Source organism: Ursus arctos, unplaced genomic scaffold, assembly GCF_023065955.2.
Source record: "Ursus arctos isolate Adak ecotype North America unplaced genomic scaffold, UrsArc2.0 scaffold_4, whole genome shotgun sequence".
Classification (NCBI taxonomy): domain Eukaryota; kingdom Metazoa; phylum Chordata; class Mammalia; order Carnivora; family Ursidae; genus Ursus; species Ursus arctos.
The window spans coordinates 42,568,889-42,589,928 of NW_026623056.1; the positions used below are offsets into that span (position 1 = coordinate 42,568,889).

Consider the following 21,040-nt stretch of genomic DNA (forward strand, 5'->3'; position numbering starts at 1 on the left):
GGTAAAAGGCAACATTATCAGAACAGACATCATATAAGTGGTTACCCGGGTTTAGAGGTTGGGAGAGGGTAATGACTACAAAAGAGATTTGGGGGAAATTTGGGGAAGATCAAAATATTCTGTATCTTGATCATGGTAGTGGTTATCCAACTGTATACAAAGAAACTCATTTAAATGTTTGTTTCTCAAGAGTTAATTTTACTGTATATAAACTGTAGCTTGAAAAACCTGACCTATAAAAAGAACTTCAGTGTTTAGAAATGCATTTATAAGTGGCACTTTTATAAAGAAGAGCAAGAAAGGGATAACTGTGAGGTTCAGGACAACAGTTACCTAAGGAGAAGATGAGGAGTGGGGGAGACGGGAACAGTGAGTGCTTCCAGAGGGCTAGCAAAATGCTATTAACTTGGGTGGGGACACGAGAGTGTTTGCTTTATAATAACTGTTAAACTCTGCATTTATATTTTGTGAGTGTTTCCTTATATATATTTTAATAACAATAAAGCATTTTAAAGTTAAAAAAATAACCATCCTCTTATTCATTCATAAAACCCCATGAAGTAGCTCTTCCAATTTGGGTACTGAGATCCAGTTACCAGAGGATTCTCCCACAGAAAACAACTAAAAAATGTCGGCAAATTACAAAAAGCAGCTCCCTGAGGCACTGGAGAGTAGAAAGAAAAGACCAACTCTGCTGAGAGGGTGCACGCTCAGGGGAAAAGAGGAGAGGGCTGGATGAAATGTCAGTAAGTTCACCTATCTTACAGCTTTTAACCTGGGGCTAGGTATATCCTGGTGGGAAAAAAAAAAAGTCTCCTCCACTGCAGGAACCAGAAAATTGAAGCCAGGGAACAATGGCTACTGAAGAGTGGGGGAATCCCAAAAGGGAAAGAGTCAAGAGATCCCCAATTGTTTCTAGCCAGACCTCTGAATGCTGAACCACACATGTGTGGAACAGACTCAAAGCAGCTCAGGTGAAGGCAAAAGATCCGAACTGAGACTGGAACCACCACCCTCAAGAAAAGAGTTCACAGTTCATATTCAAGTTAATTGACTGTCAGAACTAAAGTAACATACCCACTGCAGAATAATGGAATTCAGAACCTCTACATCTGTCATGTATTTATTGAGTACCAGCTATATGCAGGCACCCATATGGCATTATGCTATGCACTAGGAATATACTAGTAAGCAAGATAAAGTGCTTGCCTTCAAGGATGTTACAGTCAAATGGAGAAGATAGCCAAGAAAGTATAGTAAAACTTAGTACAGTTGACCTTTGAATTGGACGTGGGTTTGAAATTATACATCATTTTTTTTATAAATTCAGTATAGTACTGTAAATGTATTTTCTCTTTCTTATGATTTTCTTAATAACATTTTCTTTTCTCTAGCTTACTTTAATAATATAGTATACAATACATATACAAAATATGTGTTAATTGGCTGCTTATGCTATCAGTAAGGCTTCCAGTCGACAACAGGCTGTTAGTAGCCTGTTAAGTTTTGGGGGAATCAAAAATTACATGCAAATTTTTGACTGTGGGGGGGCAGGGAGGGTCAGCACCCCTAACCCTCACACTGTTCCAGGGTCAATAGTAAATTTTTTGATGGGAGAAGTAAAGGGAACATGTGATAGAAACACCTAATCTAATGTAAGAAAGGCTTTCCAAAAATTTTAATCAGGCAAAGCCAAAGGAGTATCCAAGCAAGGCCTGGAGGTCAAATAGATGGCATACAGAAGGACTAAAAAAAGCTTGGTATATTGGTGCATATATAGTAAGAAAAGAATGACGGGAGATGACACTAGTGAGTGCAGCAGGGACGAAGGTGTCTGAAGAGCCAACCTAAGAAGCCTGAACTAAATTAAGAGCAATGAGAAGCCTCAGAGAAGTGAAATAGTTCAATTTTCATTTTTCAGAAGTGTTCTTGATGGCTATGTAAATAAACAACAGAAGTGAAGAAAGGTAAGGCTAGAGACAAAAAGACCAGTATAGAAACTGTTTCAGAATTCCAAGTGAGAAATAATAACTTTATTTAGTTTAATGCAAATGTAGGGGCAGAAGGAAGAAAGCATTTACAATATTTTTGGGAAGCTGAATTGACTGGACTTAAAGTTACAGAACAGTGTTGTGAAGAAGGATTGCAAGTCTATGCTGAACAATAGATATTTTTGGAAAATAAAAGTGAAGATATTTAGTACACCAGTAGATCTAGATTTAAGAAGTGGAACCTGTGCTAGAGATGAAGACTTGGGTTTTCATTAGCTCATGAAGGAAAACTGATGTCTTAGATATCAATGCCATAATCCTGGTAGACTAAAAAATGGTAGACATTTACACTTGCAATAGAAGAAAAGAGAATCAATAAATTAGGAGAACATTTTATACTGAAATTTCTAATTTCAATAGCAATAATGTTCTATACCTCTATGAGTTCCCACCTTATACTGTACCTTGGCCTGGATGAGTTTTGAAAGCTAGGAGAAAGTTTTTATATCCTAACAACCTAATTTTAAATAACTTTAAGAAAAATATGTTTTGTTTTCAGGGAAGGATAATTTTCATACTTAAGGGAAAAGTATCCACAAAAATTTACTCTTATTTTAGAATTTAAATGTCTACAAAGTGGCGAATGAGGGGGAAATAAATGTTAACCAAAGACAGTTTTTTCATACAACTAATACTACCTTTAAACTTAATGGACCTCCAACAAGTGAACAGAAACAGAAAAAAGCAGCAAGTGAAAAATATATATATGCTCAGGAAAAAGAATATTTTATTTCAAGCTTACCTTGCTCCTAAATTTTCAATGGTTATATATTCATCCTTTCTCACAACTTCAAACTGCAAGTGATGGAAAAAAAAAAAGCCCTAAAGTAGTTCAATTTTCAAAATTCTTTAGTGTTACTTCTTACCCTTAATATTTGAAAAAAGACAATGAGAAGGAAGCTATAGAGACTTTAAAACAAGTAAAACAGAAGTAACAAGGTGAGCCATAAGCAATCCTAATCAAACAAACTAGAGTTGATCTTAAAAAGCAATTCTACTATATATCAGTATAGGATTTAAATGATGAATCTGAAATACAAAAATATACATACGTAAAGAAAGAAATAATACATATTTCTAATTTTGGTCTATTTATATACTGAAAACTCAACAAAATATTTCATTAAATAAAAAAAATTAAGTGGATACCATTTGAGTATGTAACAGGTATAATATGTGATGTTCTACAGATATATTTTTGGGAAGATACTCACAGACTAAAAGAAGTTCAGAAAGTCTGAAATTATTTTTAACCTTAGATGGCACAGAATTAGATTATCATTCTTGGTTTATGACTTTCCTCATTGGTACAGCCGTTGCCAGCTTTGTCTCTCTCCCTCCCTCCCCTTCTGTGTGTGTCTTTATTTTTAATTTTAATTTTTTTAATTCTTAAGGACCACATAAATTGTACTTTGAAAAAATCAAAGCAATAGAAAGGTCAGAGAGCTTACTCATCATCAAAGAGAAAAAATATGACTAGAATACCATTATTATGATTCTCAAATCTGTATGAAGTAGAAAATACCATTCCAGTGAGAAGGCAAGAAAAATAAGAAAAAGATACTCACCAAAATTTTAACAATTCCAGGTACATCACATTGCAGCATCCTTACCATGTCACCTGTACATCCTTCCTTCAAACATTTTTTCCCACTAAAGGTCTAAAGTTATCAACAGAAAAAACAAATTACTAATAGAAAAAAATATAAGCAATAAAATAGAAAAAAATCACTAATGTGCAAATCTGATTAAGGTTAAAAGCAGATGTTGCTAAATGGTAAAACAAAAGATGTGAATAAACTTTTGAGAGTTGTTTAAAGATAATCCATTTCATGTATCAATGGATTTCCTATTTAAAATGCATGATCACTCTTTTCTCTCTTATCATTTCTACTTCAAAGTCTTCAAGTACCAAAAAACAGCCTAAAATGTATTCAGTACCCCTAGAGAAAGCAACTTCAAGTGAAATGTACTGATTAAGCAAGTGTAAAAAAGAATACTGAATTTCTATCAGATATATGAGGATTCCAGGGAAAAAAAATAAAAATGTTGACTTTCTCTGGCTCTGAACTTGCTATTTTCCCTAGTTAAGTTACTTAGTTTTCGTGTACTTCTTTTTCTGAGGTTGAGCTATATTGATTGTCCTAACAATCAAAGAAAGTGAAAAGTATTCACACGCTACTTAAAAAAAAAAAGGAGAATAACACTTCACACAATGATTTTTGTGTACAATGCAAGTTCATGTTTTATCTATTAATCCTCACAAAAATCTTAAGAAGTAGGTATTACTATTCTCACTTTATGGTTTAGACAACCGAGTCTCTGAGTGGTTAAATCACCAGCCTAATGTAAAAAAAAAAAAAAGTAAATGCCTCAGTCTGGACTTGAACCCAGATCACCCAACTCCATATACAATCCTTTTTCTATTATGCCACAATTGCTTTATAAAGATTTTCTGTTGTCTGCGCAATATAAACACTCTAGAACCAAACAGTATAAACCTAACTTATGGCCATTAGCTCACTAAAAAGTAATCAATATAGAATTGGGCTTTGGATTTCTCCTTTCAGAAGAATATAATTTAGTATATTACCTTAGGTAAATATAAATAATTACAAATATTTGATTGAAGACTATAAAAATTATTATTATTATTGTTCTCTATCCCTTAAAATAGAAACTATCCTTAAAATTATGTGTCCTTTCCATTTTTTTTGTTCAGCAATTATATTCTTTGATTATACATCCTTTATGTGAATACACACAACAATATTTCTATTTTTAAGAGCATGAACTAAAAGGAAGGGAACAAATTGAGAGAAATCACTAAACAAACAACTAGCAGAGTATCCCTTGCAAAGATGTGTTTAATAAATGGTGATGATGAACAAATGAGGAGAAAAACATCAGAGACAATAGGGAAAGAAAAATAGAGCGAGGAAAAAAAAGCAGAGAAGGATGTGAACACGAAGAAATGGGATGGATAAAGGAAGAAATGCTATAAAGTTCTGAAGGAAAAACAAATACCTGATCATTTTCACCTGGATATTTTAAATTTTTGAACTTTTTCCAACAAATTTTATGGAAATAAACACAGCAGCTTTTGCTGCACATTAACTGAAAAAATCCCTAGAAAAGACAAAAGCAAGCTGTTGATATGGAAATAATAATTCATATAGGTATAGAAAATACTACCATAAGTCTCACTCATTCATTTATTCACTTATTTAAACATGAACACCTTAAGTGACTTTCAAAATGATTCTATAACTACATGAGTTTTACATGGCATTTAAAATTTATCAACAGATCACTGGTAATCAAAGAACTTTGTAAGTCATTTTTACAGGTCCATTTTTTTAATGTTTTTTTATTATATTATGTTAGTCACCATACAGTACATCCCTGATTTCTGATGTAACGTTCAATGATTCATTAGTTGCGTATAACACCCAGTGCACCATGCAATACGTGCCCTCCTTACTACCCATCACCAGTCTATCCCATTCCCCCACCCCCCTCCCCTCTGAAACCCTCAGTTTGTTTCTCAGAGTCCATATTTTACATCACTAAAGACAGAAGCATTAGGACAAAAAGGCAATAACTGGAATAAGCCAATGTAATATTTTCCATATACTGATATATATACTGTTGATCTGATACAACAAAATATCAGAAATCTGGTGAGTGACCTTTTTAGAGGAACATGTTGTCTACCCCTCTTCACATCCATTTTTACATTTCTCATTTCCTCTAGCCCCAATTTCATACCATTTTCCCCCTGGCATCTCTATTAACAATAGCTAGACCTGATTTGCAATATTAATGACAGATAGCTACTGCATTATCCCAAGGCATAAATTTCTAGTCCTTCCCAGTATGTACTCCCTGGGAACTACAATCCTGCTTCCTTTAAATAGGTAAACTGCTTGGATGACAAAGATCTAAATTTTGTGGCCAGGATCTTCTGATGCTACATGCTGTCCATGTGATTGGAACCCTGGAAGCCTCCCTGGGAAATCTTAGGACCATATCACCACGTCACCTAAACCAGACCCAACTTGCCCCCACCCTGAGCACTCCATTTCACCCAGCCCACTTCTCAATACCTGTGTTATCCTAATGAATACATTTTGGATTTCTCCCCCCACCACTCACTCATCATGCCTTGCAACTGGATTTCCATTATATGATCGAAGTGGTGTCAGATTGGTACTGATGATCACGTCTCATCCTATCTTGTGATTCACACAGCCTTATTCTGATATATCCAGAGAGAACTATATATATGACATACTTTGTTGAGTTTCTTCAAATCCAGGCTGGTTTCATTTGCTTGCCCAAGACCCATTCAACAGATACGGATCACTTACTTAGTAACAGAATTCTTGAAGAGTAACAACTTTCACCTTAGTAAAATGCTAATATTCTCAACCTATAACATTTCTAAGAATATTTTACATAAATTTTACTGTTATGACTGCAGGGACATTAACTATAACTACAGAGACATTTGAATATTACAAAATCCCTAGCAAAACTGATTTTTTATTGACTCACAGAATATATATATAATTCCTGCTCACTATGAATATAAGTTCTTAGAGATACTCAGAGAGAGAGGCGGAGAGAGTGCATGTGCACACTCGAGCAGGGGGAGGGGCACAGGGAGAGAGAGAATCTCCAGCAGACCCCCCCGCTGAGTGCAGAGCCGGACCCAGGACTTGATTTCACAACCTTGAGATCATGACCTGAGCTGAATGTTTATAAACAGCTGGATGTTTAACCAACTGAGACACCCAGGCACCCTGAGATATTCAACTTCTTAGCTGCATACTCTAATTAAAGTAAGTACTCTTCTTAAACAATGTTTTGATGCATGATAACAGTAATGTTTTTCTAAGTTTAATTTCATAATTTCATTTTTAAAAATACCCAGTTAATAATTATATTACCTTATAATTGGTGTTCTTTAAAATGTCAGCTTCACAAGATCGTTCACAATCTAGGTAACTGCAAATGGTCTGCTTCATTATATTACTTTCCGTTGTCTTGATAAAATCATTAAGAAGATCCTAGATTTTAAAAATTAAAAAAATCTTATGAATTATTAGTAACAAGACTAATAATATGGAAGCAACGCTTCCCATAATTTACCTTAAATAATATGTCCATTGATTATCTCCCTTTTTGAAGGCACTGTATGTTTTTTTTAAAAAACAGTAACAGAGCATATTTCCTTCATTCAAAGTAAACAATATATGGGAAGGCCCTAAATTAGAAACACTGGATTTCTTACTGAACATAAACATGGAGAAAGGAAAAAAGTCTATGTTTGAAGCTGTACCTCTCTTAACCATCCTAACTCATAGCATAGCACCTGGCATGTTCCTATTAAAAACTACTTGCTCTCTCTCTCTCTCCTTCTCTCTCTCTCTCTCTCTCTATGTAAAATACACACGCAGACAACAAATCACTGGGAGCCCAGGAGGGTCCGCTAGAACTGGTCCCCAGAAAACAATGTTGGCAGTGGGACTCCTGCAGTGGTCCAATATACCACTCACTGCCATTATGGGCAGAAGTAGAGTACAGAAATATGCTTCCAGTGTTCAGAGTTACAACTTGGAATGCAATTTCCTATTTTCAAATGCTGATTAAATGGAGGTAAAACACATTGTCAAGTCTACATTAAACAGGTCCTTAGACCAGGTCCTTAATACTTATCCCTTAAAGAGAGAGTATTACAAGATTCCAAATAGTAGTATTTCTAATATACTGAGAATATACAACATAACAAATAAGCTCCTATAGATTGTTTGATAGATCTAACCACCATTTATAACATCCCTTTGATGGCATTCAGAATTTTATTTTTTTTATTTTTTTAAAGATTTAATTTATTTATTCGACAGAGATAGAGACAGCCAGCAAGAGAGGGAACACAAGCAAGGGGAGTGGGAGAGGAAGAAGCAGGCTCATAGCAGAGGAGCCTGATGTGGGGCTCGATCCCAGAACGCTGGGATCACGCCCTGAGCCGAAGGCAGACGCTTAACCGCTGTGCCACCCAGGCGCCCCGGCATTCAGAATTTTAAATTGATGGCTGATATTGAAGAATAAAGATGTTTTGACCAGGTCAACTAAAATGTTTTAAATATCAAGATAAGCGAGAGAGAAATGAGAGGCACTTAAGGACCTGTCAGTATGAAGGTAGTATATCCTGTCAGCATAGCCAACAGCCTAGTGGAAATGCTGAAAAAAACAAACAGGCTCACAGAATGTATACAACTACTGTAGTTTCACATATCTCAAACTTAGTAGTTCAATATTGATCTACTGACACTCCCATCAGTTATATGCCACATACATATGCCTATATGCAGCTATATAAGTGTATATCTCTGTGATCTCCATTTTCTCTACCCCTGCACCTTGACTTCTTTAGAACACTAACTACAATTTGTAACTACTTTAACTAATTTTTTTTTTCCTTTTTAATCCTTTTGTCCTTGTTCTGTACTCCTTATTTCTTGCCTCTAGTCTTTGGCATTCATTCATTCAACATATTTACTGAGTGCCTGTTATAAGCCAGGTTGTTATGGAAGTTAAGGGATGTTATGGATGTTAAGGAGACAGTAGTAAACTTAGCAGGTCCACGGGACTTAAACCAATCTCATCTACCACTATCTATTCAGCTTCAAGCCAGAAATCTTGAAGTCATCCATTGCATAACGGATTCCATCACCCTTTGCACACAATATATCATCAAGTATTGTTGCGTCTTTTTCCAAATTACGTTGCAAATTCTTCCATTTCTATCTACATTGCTACTACTCTGTCTTACCTAGATTATTGGCTGTAATAGCTGCCTAACTGGTCCCCCTCTTCCCCCCTACTTTGCTCCAAGTTATTCTCTACACAGAAGCAAAAGATGTCAGTTCCTTGCTTAAAACCCCTCAAAGGCTTCCCACTGTGCCTAAAATAAAGTCTTAACTCTTACCAAGGACAGACTGCAAGGTCCTGCAGAACCTGCAGAAGCTAAATTCAGTATATCTAGCCATATCTTTGAATTTATCTCTACCCTTGTTCATTATAAAACTCATATGGTTTTATTTTTTCAGTTCTTCAAACTTGCGTGTCAAGGCCCAAGGGCTTTCCCACACTCTTTACATTTACCTAGAATGCTCTTCCCCCAGTCTTCACAGAGCTAATTCTATTCTCAACCTTCTGGTTCCCACTTAAGTATCACCTCCCAGAGAACACACATGCATATGTGCATATATACACATAGATAGATACAGGTATACGAGTGTGTATCTGTCTGTTCTCTATTTCTCATTTTATTATAATTTGTTTATATCATTCCAGTGTTTAAAAGTCTTCAGGAGTTTCACATTAACTTCAAGATAGGGTCTGAACCTCATAGCTGGCTTATATAAGGCCTTTCATGATCTGGTTGACATTTACCTCTGATATATTATGCATTCACGAAACAAAAACGGACTGTCATTAAAAAAAAAAAAAAGGAACATTCATAATAACAGAAACTCTTGGTAGATAACAGCTGAAATAATCATTAAAATTAAAAATTCAATAGAAGGATAGGAACAAGGGAAATGTTAAAAATAACCATATGAAAGGACACTACCCTGCTAGGGTGCCAGCATCTTTAGGGGTGCTATATTCTCCCACCAGAATGAGTTTATCTAAGGAGATATATGAAGATAGGCGCAACTCGGGGCAGGGTAGGCCTTTGGTAGAACTCACCTAGCATAAAGCGGTACAGGTCAGCCTTCTAAATGCTCTAAAAAAACTAATCATAATGTCTGGGAAGCAAGACTTTTGGTGGGGTGCCAGGCACCAATCGTAACAGATTAAGAACATGCTGGCCTACAGCCACAGCAGGGTCACTAAAGCATTCTGCCCTACCGGACATTAAACCTTTATTAGATTTTAAAGAAGTATAGGGAGGGAGGGCTGGTGGAAAGTCTAAAGCAGCCGGAATGGTGGCTGGGTGTTCAAGAAACCCATGGCAGCAACTCTTTTTGAAACAGTATGTAAATATTTTAACATTATAACAACTAATATGATAGCACTAGTGTGCACTGCCTGAATATCAGCCCTATGCAGAAAGTTAAAGTGGAGAAAAATCTCCTAGAAAGTAGAACAAAAAGATAAAATGCAATAAATAGGGAAAAAAACAGGAAAATCATAGATTTAGTCCAGGATGTCAAGTATCTGAATAACAAACATTTCATAAATAAATAAAATTTTTAAATATCCCAGAACATTTTTAAAACATAAGCTCAGAATACTAGGGAACACAGAATACCCTAAAAACTCCCAGAAAGAAAAAAATAAAACAGGTTACAAGCAAAAGACTAAGAATCAGAATGTTAGATTTCTCAAAAGTAATACTGGAAGCAAGGAGATAACAGAAACACTCTGAAAATACAAAGGAAAATAATTTACAACCTACAATTCTATGCCCAGGCAAGATACAAATAAAGTGTACAAAAAATATTTTGAAGACTTGAAAGTTCTCAAAAAATTTACCTCCCAATCATACCCTTTTCTAAGAAGCTGCTAAATGAGCTGTAACACCAAAACAAGGGAGTAAACCTAAAAACAGGAAAACTAGAGATCCAAGAAAGAGAGGATTCTACATAGAAGTGAAGGATAATCCATGGAATAAAACCCTGAAGTAAATTTAATAAAAATGTATAACTATTGGTAGGCTGGGGAAAAAGAAGTGTATGTGTAAAGGGGATGTATAAGAGAGCTAATAGGGGCGCCTGGGTGGCACAGTGGTTAAGCGTCTGCCTTCGGCTCAGGGCGTGATCCCAGCGTTCTGGGATCGAGCCCCACATCAGGCTCTTCCACTCTGAGCCTGCTTCTTCCTCTACCACTCCCCCTGCTTGTGTTCCCTCTCTCGCTGGCTGTCTCTATCTCTGTCGAATAAAATAAAATAAAATCTTTAAAAAAAAAAAAAAGAGAGCTATAATAAACTCTCCTTATCTGCCATAGTGGGTAGTCAAAAGATAATATCTAAAATGGAGAAATATTACAAAAAGCAGTACATCTTTTCAAAAGATATAGATATATCAAAGAAATATGCCTAGAGATCTGGAAGAAAGTGTCTCTAGTTAGGAACCACAATTAGAAATGATGGACCACAGACTGTTAATGTTAAGTCTTTTAATATTATTTGACAAACTGTATATGTATATTATTTTGCTTGAAACAAAAATTCACTAAAATGTTTGGATAATAAAAAAAAATATTTTAAAAGGAGGAGGAAAAAGAGAAAACTGAGACCAAGTAGGGACTGCTTTAGGCAAGCACAAAAGTTTAATGTTAAAAATAATATATAAAATCACTAAGTCTAGGTTTAAAGTCATATGATTTTCCTGACAAATGACAAAAACTGTCTGCTTATTCTACTGATTACTGAGAGAGCTATATTAAAATAGTACCCTGTGATTGGAGAGTTTTCTATCTCTCCTTCTAGTGTTACCAGTTTTTGTCCTGTATATTTTGAAGCTATATCATTTTATTAGGTTTATACAATTTGAGAGGCTATAGCTTCCAAGAAAATCGAATTTTGTGTTTTTTCAAAACATCCCCTTTGAGGAATGGATTTGGCTTTCAACTCAGCCAAAATATAAGGATCCAGAAAGGTTTAAAGTAAAACTTTGGAAAGAGACAGGTCATTCAAACACTAACCAAGAGAAAACCACTGTAGCTATTTTCATACTAAACAAATTAAAAAGTTACTTTAATATGGCTTAAAAGATGGGTAAAAATTACCCCAAAATTAAGAATACCAAGAAAGTATGGGGAAATGGAAACTCTCATACTTTGTCTTAAGAATACAAACTGGTGGGGTGCCTGGCTGGCTCAGTTGGTTAAGCATCCAACTCTTGACTTCGGGTCAGGTCATGATCTCAGGGTCATGAGATCCAGCCCCACGCAAGGCTCCTTGCTCAGTGTGAAGTCTGCTTGAGATTCTCTCCCCCTCCCTTTGCTCCTCCCCCAAGTCGCATGTGCACACACATGTGCCCTCTCTCCCCCTCTAAAAAAAAAAAAAAAAAGAATACAAACTGGTACAAACTTTGAAAAAAAATATGAAGATAAATATCAACAACTTAATAAGTGTGTAAAGACTTGATTCACAATTCCACCTTTAAATATTTGTCCTATGGGAATTATGTGGGAAATGCACAAAGATCACTTCACATAATAGTGAAAAACTGGAATGTTTAAGATAAACTAAACGTTCAATAGCAGGAAACTGGTTACACAAATTAAAGCAGTTATATGATGGATCATGAAAAAAAATATCATACTGTAGAATAATCTAACTACTGGGAAATTCACAGTATTCCAAAACTACACATCAATGTGTATAACATCATTCCAATTTACTAAAAATAAAGGGTACAAGTGTTTATACACGTCTGTCTGGAAAGACATAAATGAAAATACTAACAGTTTCTGCATTTGAAGAAATATGGGTGAATTTAATCTTTGAGCACCTTCATATCTTTCAAGTTCTCTGAAATAAGTTTTTCAAGTTTTCTTAGTACTTTTTAAATTTAAATCAACAACAAAATAATGTAAATATAATTAGAAAAAAAGAATTAACTATTACATTTAGCTCTAGCCATGTGAAGTACTGGACCAGTACCACTTTTAATCTTCTTGTTTTTAAATACTAACAAATCTTGTTATTTGCTAACCCAGCCACCCCACTTCTCTCTACATGCTGAATCTTACATTCTGCACTATGTAATAGAATCAATGTTGTTTCTTACATAAAAAGCTAATTTCCAACAAAAGAATGTGCTTGCTATAGAACATGACAAAGTTAGCACAGACCACACTTCATCAAAAATGATTCTAATTAGTCACAGATGAAATGTTCTTAAACAATTTCTTACTGTGAAAGTTGTAGGTAAATCTTCATCTTCTGTAGGATCTATGTCAAACCAATGATCATTTGTATCTATTTCTTGTAAGCTTTTGTGAAATTCTAGCAGTCCTCCATTATATCTGCAAGGCATTTTAAAATAAGGTTAGTTTGAATGGGACTCCGTAACTAGACAGTTTACCAAGAAGACAATAAGCAACCCTTTTATTTTATTTTATTTTATTTATTTATTTTTTTGTGGTAAGTAGGGTGGTGATAACCTCTGGCATGCTATAGAAATACAAATGCTAGGACTCTCACCTGTGGTAGATTGGGATGAAATACAGGTGGAAGGGGAGGCAATAGATTATGTAGTAGCTCAAGCTTGAACAGTATGGGGGCCATGGTAATTAAAGGGATTGTAGAGTTGGTTGGCTTTTGTCTACTGTCTTGGAAGCCTTGAAGAAAGAGAATGATAGGCACAGGTCAGCCAACTGTTGACTCAGGGCACACCATGAAAGACAGAGGACTCTATGGCAGCATTTAAAAGGCTCTCATCTCCTGCAGCCATAAAGATAATCTGTACTGAAAATGAGGCCAGATTTAATTACAAGGTGAAACAAACTGCAAAAGAGACCAATGCACCTCCCTGCCAGGACTATTACCAACTTAGGACACTCTGTGAAAGCTAAAAGGTCTCTATGGTAACATTTAAAAAACCTTTACCAAGTCTAACCTTATAAGGGCAGATGGTGCAGAAAATGAGGCCCAGTATTTAATCACAAGGGTAGAACACCAGCAAAGACTAAAAGCACTGCCTCAGCAGGACTGTTATGCTAAAATCAGGGCTTTGATAGGGAACAAGTAGACCCTGAGATCTAACCTGCTCCGTTTCTGACCTGGGCCAGTTCATCTGTCCTTAGGCAACCTGGTGGTCCCCCGCTCCTGGGAGGTCACCATATTGATGCCGAACTTAGTGTGGACACCTGATCGGCATAGTGCACTACAGCCCAGAACTCCTGGGCTCAAGCAATCCTCCTGCCTCAGCCTCCAGAGTAGCTGGGACTACAGGCGCGCCATCACACCTGACAACCCTGAGATCTGAAACAGGGACATTTAAATGAAACCGCTCAATTGTCCTGAACCCTCTGGCTGACAAGGACCCCTTCTTTTGCTAGAGGGGTGCAGAATCCCTTTATTGACCAAGCCAAAATATCATCTAAGGTGCGTGTATCAAAAGATGATGCCCTTCCTTCTCAAGATCTTCTCCTATCTCTGCTCATTGCTCATAGACCAATAACTCTAGGATCAAGTATAAGCAGAGCCCAAGCAGGAAAACAGAATCTCTGCCCCTAAAGAAAAAGCTGATTCGCCACAAGAATTACAGAACTTGACAAGTATGTACTGGCAGAAACATATGTGGGAGTGAATCTTAAAAGAGTGCTGAACCAACACACAAAAACACAGCTGGATAGGGAAGTGTATGTTGACATGGGATGATTCCTCCATAGTTCAAGATTTACTTTCCTAGCAAGGACACCTGAGCCATCTAAGCCAACACGCTGCTGAGAAGGCTACTTCAAGCTTGGATCCAACAATGGCCTATAGTAATTGAGGTGGAGATGCTGGAAGTTTTTTGGCAGGGTATTGAAGAAAGCTCAGGGAGATAAGGTTGTTAGAATGGACTTCCTACACAAGACCAAAGAAGCCACCACTTGACAAGATTCCCTGGAAAAGCCCAGAGGACACTCCACCCATTGAAGCAGTTAAGAAATACACAGTGGAAAGGCACCAGTGTCTTTGAGCAGCTCAGTGGTGACTGTTCTCTGTAGGCCAGGGATGAAAGAAAATGATGCTGCCATGTGACTGGGCTTTCTCCTATCAATGATTTGGAAAACGAATTCTCTCCAATGTCCAACAGTAAAGAGACTAAAGAGTAGTTCACACATCTGAGGGAAGGACAGCAGTATACATTCTTTGTCTTGTCTCACAGCTATGTGAATTCTCTCTACAATATAGACTCTTAAAGAGATTCTGACCATCCTGAAATTCTGCAAAACATCACACTGGCCCACTGTATTGTTGACATCATGCTAGTAAATGGGAAGCAGAGTGTCTTCTGGGTACCCTAGTGAAAAACAAGCATGCCAGAGGATAGAAGATAAACCTTACAAAAGAATCAGGTAACTTCCACAGAGGGGACTCTTTCAGGAATCCCATGGTTGTACCCAGCAGTAATCCTGCATAAGGACTGGCACAGCTGCCAAATTCATCTTTCAAGTCTCAGCCAGACAGGATTTCCTCAGGAAGACTTCTGATTCACAGAACTGGACTGGGTGTCCAGTGAAGACTATTTAATTATTCACTGCATTTTCCTTCATAGCTCTTTATCACATTTCATTATTATTTGTATAACTCATTATTTGATTAAGGTCTATAACCTTCACTATACTGTTACATGAAGACAGGAACTGTCTATTTTGCAAACTATCATATCCCCAACACTTAGCACACATAGTCTCTAGAATATACTAAATTCTTAGCAAATAAAATTAATAAATTATGCTACACACAGCTAAGAATCTCCATATAGAAAGTAAATAGATAGTCCACATAGGTTTCCCTGTACAATTTCACTAAATGTGTAATCCCCAATATTTCCCAAACCCAGCATCTAGACCTTTTCAATGCTTTAGAAGCTCATTTATACCTTAAACATCTATTCCCACTGGTGATGGTACTTATAACTATAACCGTCATTTATTTAATACACCTAACATTTTTGTGTTCTGAGCACGTATTTAATCATCTGCAACATCCTTATAAGGTAGACACTATTATTAGTTCCATTTTACAGATAAGAAAAGATAAAGCTGAGTAACATTACATTTCTCAGGGTCATAGATGAGTACATGGCAGAAAATGTATTTAAACCCAGGTCTGTCAGACTCCAAAGCCTATGCTCCTCATGTCTTTGCTACACTGCCTTTTATTGCTATGACCGGTTAAGTTTGATACTTAATATTCTCAAATACATTAAAGAAATTATTATCTATAGGAACTGAGGTGAAGAACCACCAGTAGAGCACAAATGTCATGATACCTGGTATACTTTAAAAACTTTATCCCATTTTACAATGCTAAAAATAGAAAGGCAAGATCTGCCCGTTCATTAAAATCCTTACCTCTTCTGAGCACATCGAAGCAAACCACGTCCAAAATAAACTAAAGACATAAAGTTCTCACAAATTTCATTCTCTTGAATCACCATCTTCATCACTAGAAATTTATTCTCCGCTTCTGTGTAATCCTGTAGTAACACAAAACTAGGTTTGGCTGATATAAAAAGCATTTGTTTTTCTTTTACAAAAATTATTTTCCAAACTGGAGAAGTCAGAGCAGCTTTCATATTGATACAGTCATGGAGTCATTTATTAACATCTCTAATCCTAGCATCTCTGTTTGTGATTACACAGATAATGTACTCAGTGATTAAAATACTTATTTATAAAAGAACTTAAGATCTTCTATAGCCAACGTTTCAAAATGAACATTTAAGAGAATTTCTAAAATCGACCTCTTATTAAAATGAAGTCAGAGAGTGTGAAAGATTTACAATGGGCAAATAACACATGCTACATACCTCTTTCTTTCCTCTTTCAGTAAGTGCTACTCCATACAAAAACAGTAATGTCAAATAATAACCAATATTAATCTGATGTGCCTAAAAGAAAAAAAATTAATTGGTTATTTAGACTAAGCTAGTTTTCAGTATACCAAGCTTAATATCCTAGGCCTATCAAAAAAAAAAAAATGAGATCTTACCATTTGCAACAATGTGGATGGAACTAGAGGGTATTATGCTAAGCAAAATAAGTCAATTAGAGAAAGATAATCATATGATTTCACTCATATGTGGAATTTAAGAAACAAGACAGAGGATCATAGGGGGAAGGGAGAGAAAAAGAAAAGACAAAATCAGAGAGGGAGACAAACCATAACAGACTCTTAACTATAAGAAACAAGCTGAGGGTTGTTGAATACGAGGTGGGTGGGGGGATGGGGTAACTGGGTGATGGGCATTTAGGGGGGCACCTGATGTAATGAGCACTGGGTGTTTTATGCAACTGATTTAACCACTGACCTCTACCTCTGAAACTAATAATACACTATATGTTAATTAATGGCATTAAAAAATATATCCTAGGCCTACTTAGTGATTATTAAAAATAGCAAAAATTATCATCATTATATTGTCAACCATCTAGTAAGAATAACAGCAAATACATTTTAGATGTATTTGACAATTCAACACTGAAGAAAAAGGATAGTTGATAATCTCAAAATAAACCATTAGTTTGATTAAAGAAAATGAAAGCCATAGGGATTTATTGTCTCCTTCCTCCTCCCACCCTCACATGCTACAAATGGCTAAGATCTCCATATAGATGTAGTAATGAATACAACTATATTCTAAGTCCTGTGAGTCCTTCTGAACATGGGGGTAGGTTTTGGAGACTTCAGACACAACACACACTGTTGTGAATGCCAACTTTCTGGTTTTGATAACATATATTGTTATGTAACATGTAACTATTGAGGGAAACTGAGTGAAGGGTATGGCAAGACCTCTTTGCACTTCTGTATTATACAGCTATATTTTTGCAACTTCTGTGCATCTAAAATTACCTCAAATAAAATGTTTAAAAATTATCCATGGAGAAAAATACTGTACATTCTGTTCATAAGCTCTCTACTAACTGAAAATCATAACCGTATCTGTTGTCACATTAACTTTTTACAAAAAGACTGTCCCATACTATAAACAAGAGTTTCTTCAGGTACACAGGGTTGATAAGCATCTACAGGATATGAGTCTTTTTCTTTACTGATCTAACTGTATTCTCTTACCTAGCATACTTCTCATGGCCAACAGTACACATTTATGAGGTAACTGGCTGGAGTTAGAAGTTTGGCTCCAAACTGATCTCAGTGGAAACAGACATGTGTGTTTGCTCTCAATGAACCCATGTAACATCTAACTGGTTTCCATCTTAAAATTCCCATCTTTGCAGAGGTGGTAAAACGCAGTTCACAGAATAGACGCTAAGCCAAGACTACCTACATGGGTTTGTATCCTGACTCCACTATTTACTACCTGATGAATTAAGCACGTTGTTTAACCTCTATGCTTCAGTTTCAAATCTATAAAATGGGAATAATGAGGTGGGGTGCTTGTGAAGAGTAAATGAGCTAATCCTTACAAAAACTGTCTGTCATATAGCAAACACTAAATAAGTGTAAACTATTATTTTGTAACTTAAAAAAAACTCTCTTCATAAACAATATGACCGAGCCTTCGGCTCATACAACTCTAAAAAGAACACTCTGAGAACAGGATAAAATGTGGAATTGTAGTAATGCTACAAGTACAAGGTAAAGAACTCAGGAATTTAGAGATGTAAGCAGTACATTTCTAACCAATATGCTCTGCCCTTTCTTACCTCCCCCCCCCACCAATAGCAGGGATTATTCCAAGTATTGGAACTAAATGGATATAGAGATATTACCGGCAACTGTCCCCCACCCTCACGCCACCTCCTACAACAAAGTTGCCCCACCTATCCTTGATAGCCTTGAGGAACAGGGAGAGCCATTTGCTCTGATTATGACAATTTCAATTCTGCTCAACAACGCTACCAAGAGAAGGATCTCCTCCATTCCTCATGTAAGACTCATCTTTGAAGTAATGCCCAAGTACGGTAGGCTAAGCAATCAGCATCTGTTAATGTTGATTTTATACTCATTTATTTTACTGCTTGGCAACCTGATCAGCGAGAGAAACAGTAGAGCTTCAGCATCCCAGAAGTTTTTGGGAATATTGGTTAACGCAAACTCCCTTTTGTTACCTCTTTTGACTCCATGTAGAACTCGTTTGGGGTGGTATATATCGCCACTTAGAACCCTCATCCTGAGAGTCCTAAACAAAGATGATTTCTCCACTTTCTTGTATGCCTTAGGGATTTGGTGTTTTTGGCTACCTTGGTTGGTACCTAGGTAGTCCTTTCTTGAAGATAACTCTAATCCATCTTCTATATGTGTGTGAAACTTAGTTTACTTTACAAATCCAAAGTATTCAAGAACTGATTTTTTCCTTTTACAGTCCTGTACTATTGGTTCTGATTTTTGATGCCAGGTTTATTTTTCCTCAGATTTTCTATTTATTTCTAAAGTATCATTTGATACTGAACATATAAATATATCTTGTCAATTTTATCTCGCATGAGTACTCATTAACAGATGATACAAGTTCCAATTTTTACAAATACAGAAATATCAGGAGTTGATTAATAACTAGGAGGAAAGGAAGGAGTCATTTCTGAAGTTTATAATTCTCCATTTCTAAATGGGAAAGCCCGTGCTTACTAGTTCAAGTTTCTCTTCATTTAAGATGAACAATTTTATGGTAGGGAGGGGACTAGATTAGGCTCATTACAGAGATGCAATCATAAAGTACAAGACATAGGAAGGAAACCAATTTATGCATACTTTTTCCCCAGAGGTAAAAGGAAAATACAAATTGGTCTATACCTTAAAACAAGGATTGTACCAGCTACGCTCTCACTGGAAAATGTTGTCCAAGTCCATTATTTCAAACTTTCAGAAGAAAACACTTACAGTATAATTAGTAGCCTGAATATTCCTAAGTGCTGCTTCCAGTTGTGTTATCAAGAAACGTAAAGTCAAAACAGGAACAATTTCCTCCCCATTCTGGCTGTTAGCTGCAACTTCTCTCTGTGGAAATAATTTGGTCAAAAATTTCTTTAAGTTAAAGCAAATACCTACATACATTTTTATTATACAAGTAATACATGCTAGTCGTAGAAAATCTGGAAATGATTTTTTAAAAATCCACACTACCAGGGTACCTGGGTGGCTTAGTCAATTGAGCAACCAACTTTTGATTTTGGCTCAGGTCATGATCTCAGGGTTGTGGGATAGAACTCCAAGTGAGGCTCCCCACTCAAGCAGGAAGTCTGCTTCTCTTTCTCTCCCTTTCCCCCTCCCCGCTTTCTCTCTCTCTCTCCCCCAAATAAATAAATAATCTATACCACCCAGATACAATTGTTCTCTCATTTGTTTGTTTTTAAGTAGTCTGATAAATCTTCTTTGTAACTGTTTCCTCAAAACATTTAAAACCACTCATGCCTGCCAAGAGTTGGCCACATCCACTCCTGCTTTAGAGGAAAGTGGTAATCCCAGTTTATTCTCATACCTTCTATTCTCTAAGCATGGCTAAAATCTTTCTTCCAACCCTGACCCTGCAAGAATGCTGACTTAATTCCAACACCAGGGCAAGGCATGATAAGCTACGATCTGATTGGAACGAAACTAATATAGGATTTATTATATACCATACTTTGTTATTTACATGGATGAAATGAAAAGGAGGACTATGTCTTATCTTTGTGTCCATTTCTCAATGCCTTGTACCTACAAGTGCTTCGCTTAAATTCCATTATGTGTTTAACAATGTGTTATGTGTGTGGAAAGTTTAACCTACACTTAACATGGTTTTTAATATACAATACTTTCTTGTTTTTCTCCTAGATAACTACTTTATTTGCCTCCCAGCACTCAATTTATTGAACCTCTTCTCCATCAACATATATGTTCCCTAAAGTAATCCACTGCCATGTTTTTAAATAATGTCTACATATGGATAGTTTCCAAGTTTGTATTTCCATCTCAGAACTATCACTTGAATTCCAGACTCATTTATCCAACCAGTTACTCAATAGTATCTCTTGGATTTGAGTAAACATATAAAACATAACACTGAAGTTCCACCTCCTTTAGAACTAAAAATAAAAACCATTTTTTGAAAGCAACAGAAAGCTACCAAGGCATTGAAAACCTCTGGGGCCAACATTCAGAGAGAAGGAAAGCCTAGAGACATGAGACTGACTTTTAGAGCCACTTTTATCCTTAAGGCAACTCCCATTTTCAGCTGTGGCTGAGAGGCTGAGATGCTAGGCTGAGTTTTTAGCCAACTTACAAAGCTGGGGGGAAAAACAGA

General features: G+C 36.2%; 1 protein-coding gene across 18 annotated transcripts in view; it reads right to left on the reverse strand.

The window, feature by feature from the left end:
• Positions 1-21,040, reverse strand: part of DZIP3 (DAZ interacting zinc finger protein 3) — a 95,413-nt gene that overhangs the window by 47,906 nt on the left and 26,467 nt on the right. For all 18 annotated transcript variants that reach the window (XM_026492850.4, XM_026492871.4, XM_057306562.1 and 15 more), the window contains 8 exons: positions 19,639-19,755; positions 16,604-16,684; positions 16,146-16,270; positions 12,992-13,103; positions 7,007-7,126; positions 5,079-5,180; positions 3,620-3,712; positions 2,794-2,846 (listed from right to left, as the gene is read on the reverse strand). In XM_026492850.4, coding sequence (XP_026348635.1) covers positions 2,794-2,846; positions 3,620-3,712; positions 5,079-5,180; positions 7,007-7,126; positions 12,992-13,103; positions 16,146-16,270; positions 16,604-16,684; positions 19,639-19,755 — 803 coding nt within the window. The remainder of the gene's footprint in view (positions 1-2,793; positions 2,847-3,619; positions 3,713-5,078; positions 5,181-7,006; positions 7,127-12,991; positions 13,104-16,145; positions 16,271-16,603; positions 16,685-19,638; positions 19,756-21,040) is intronic.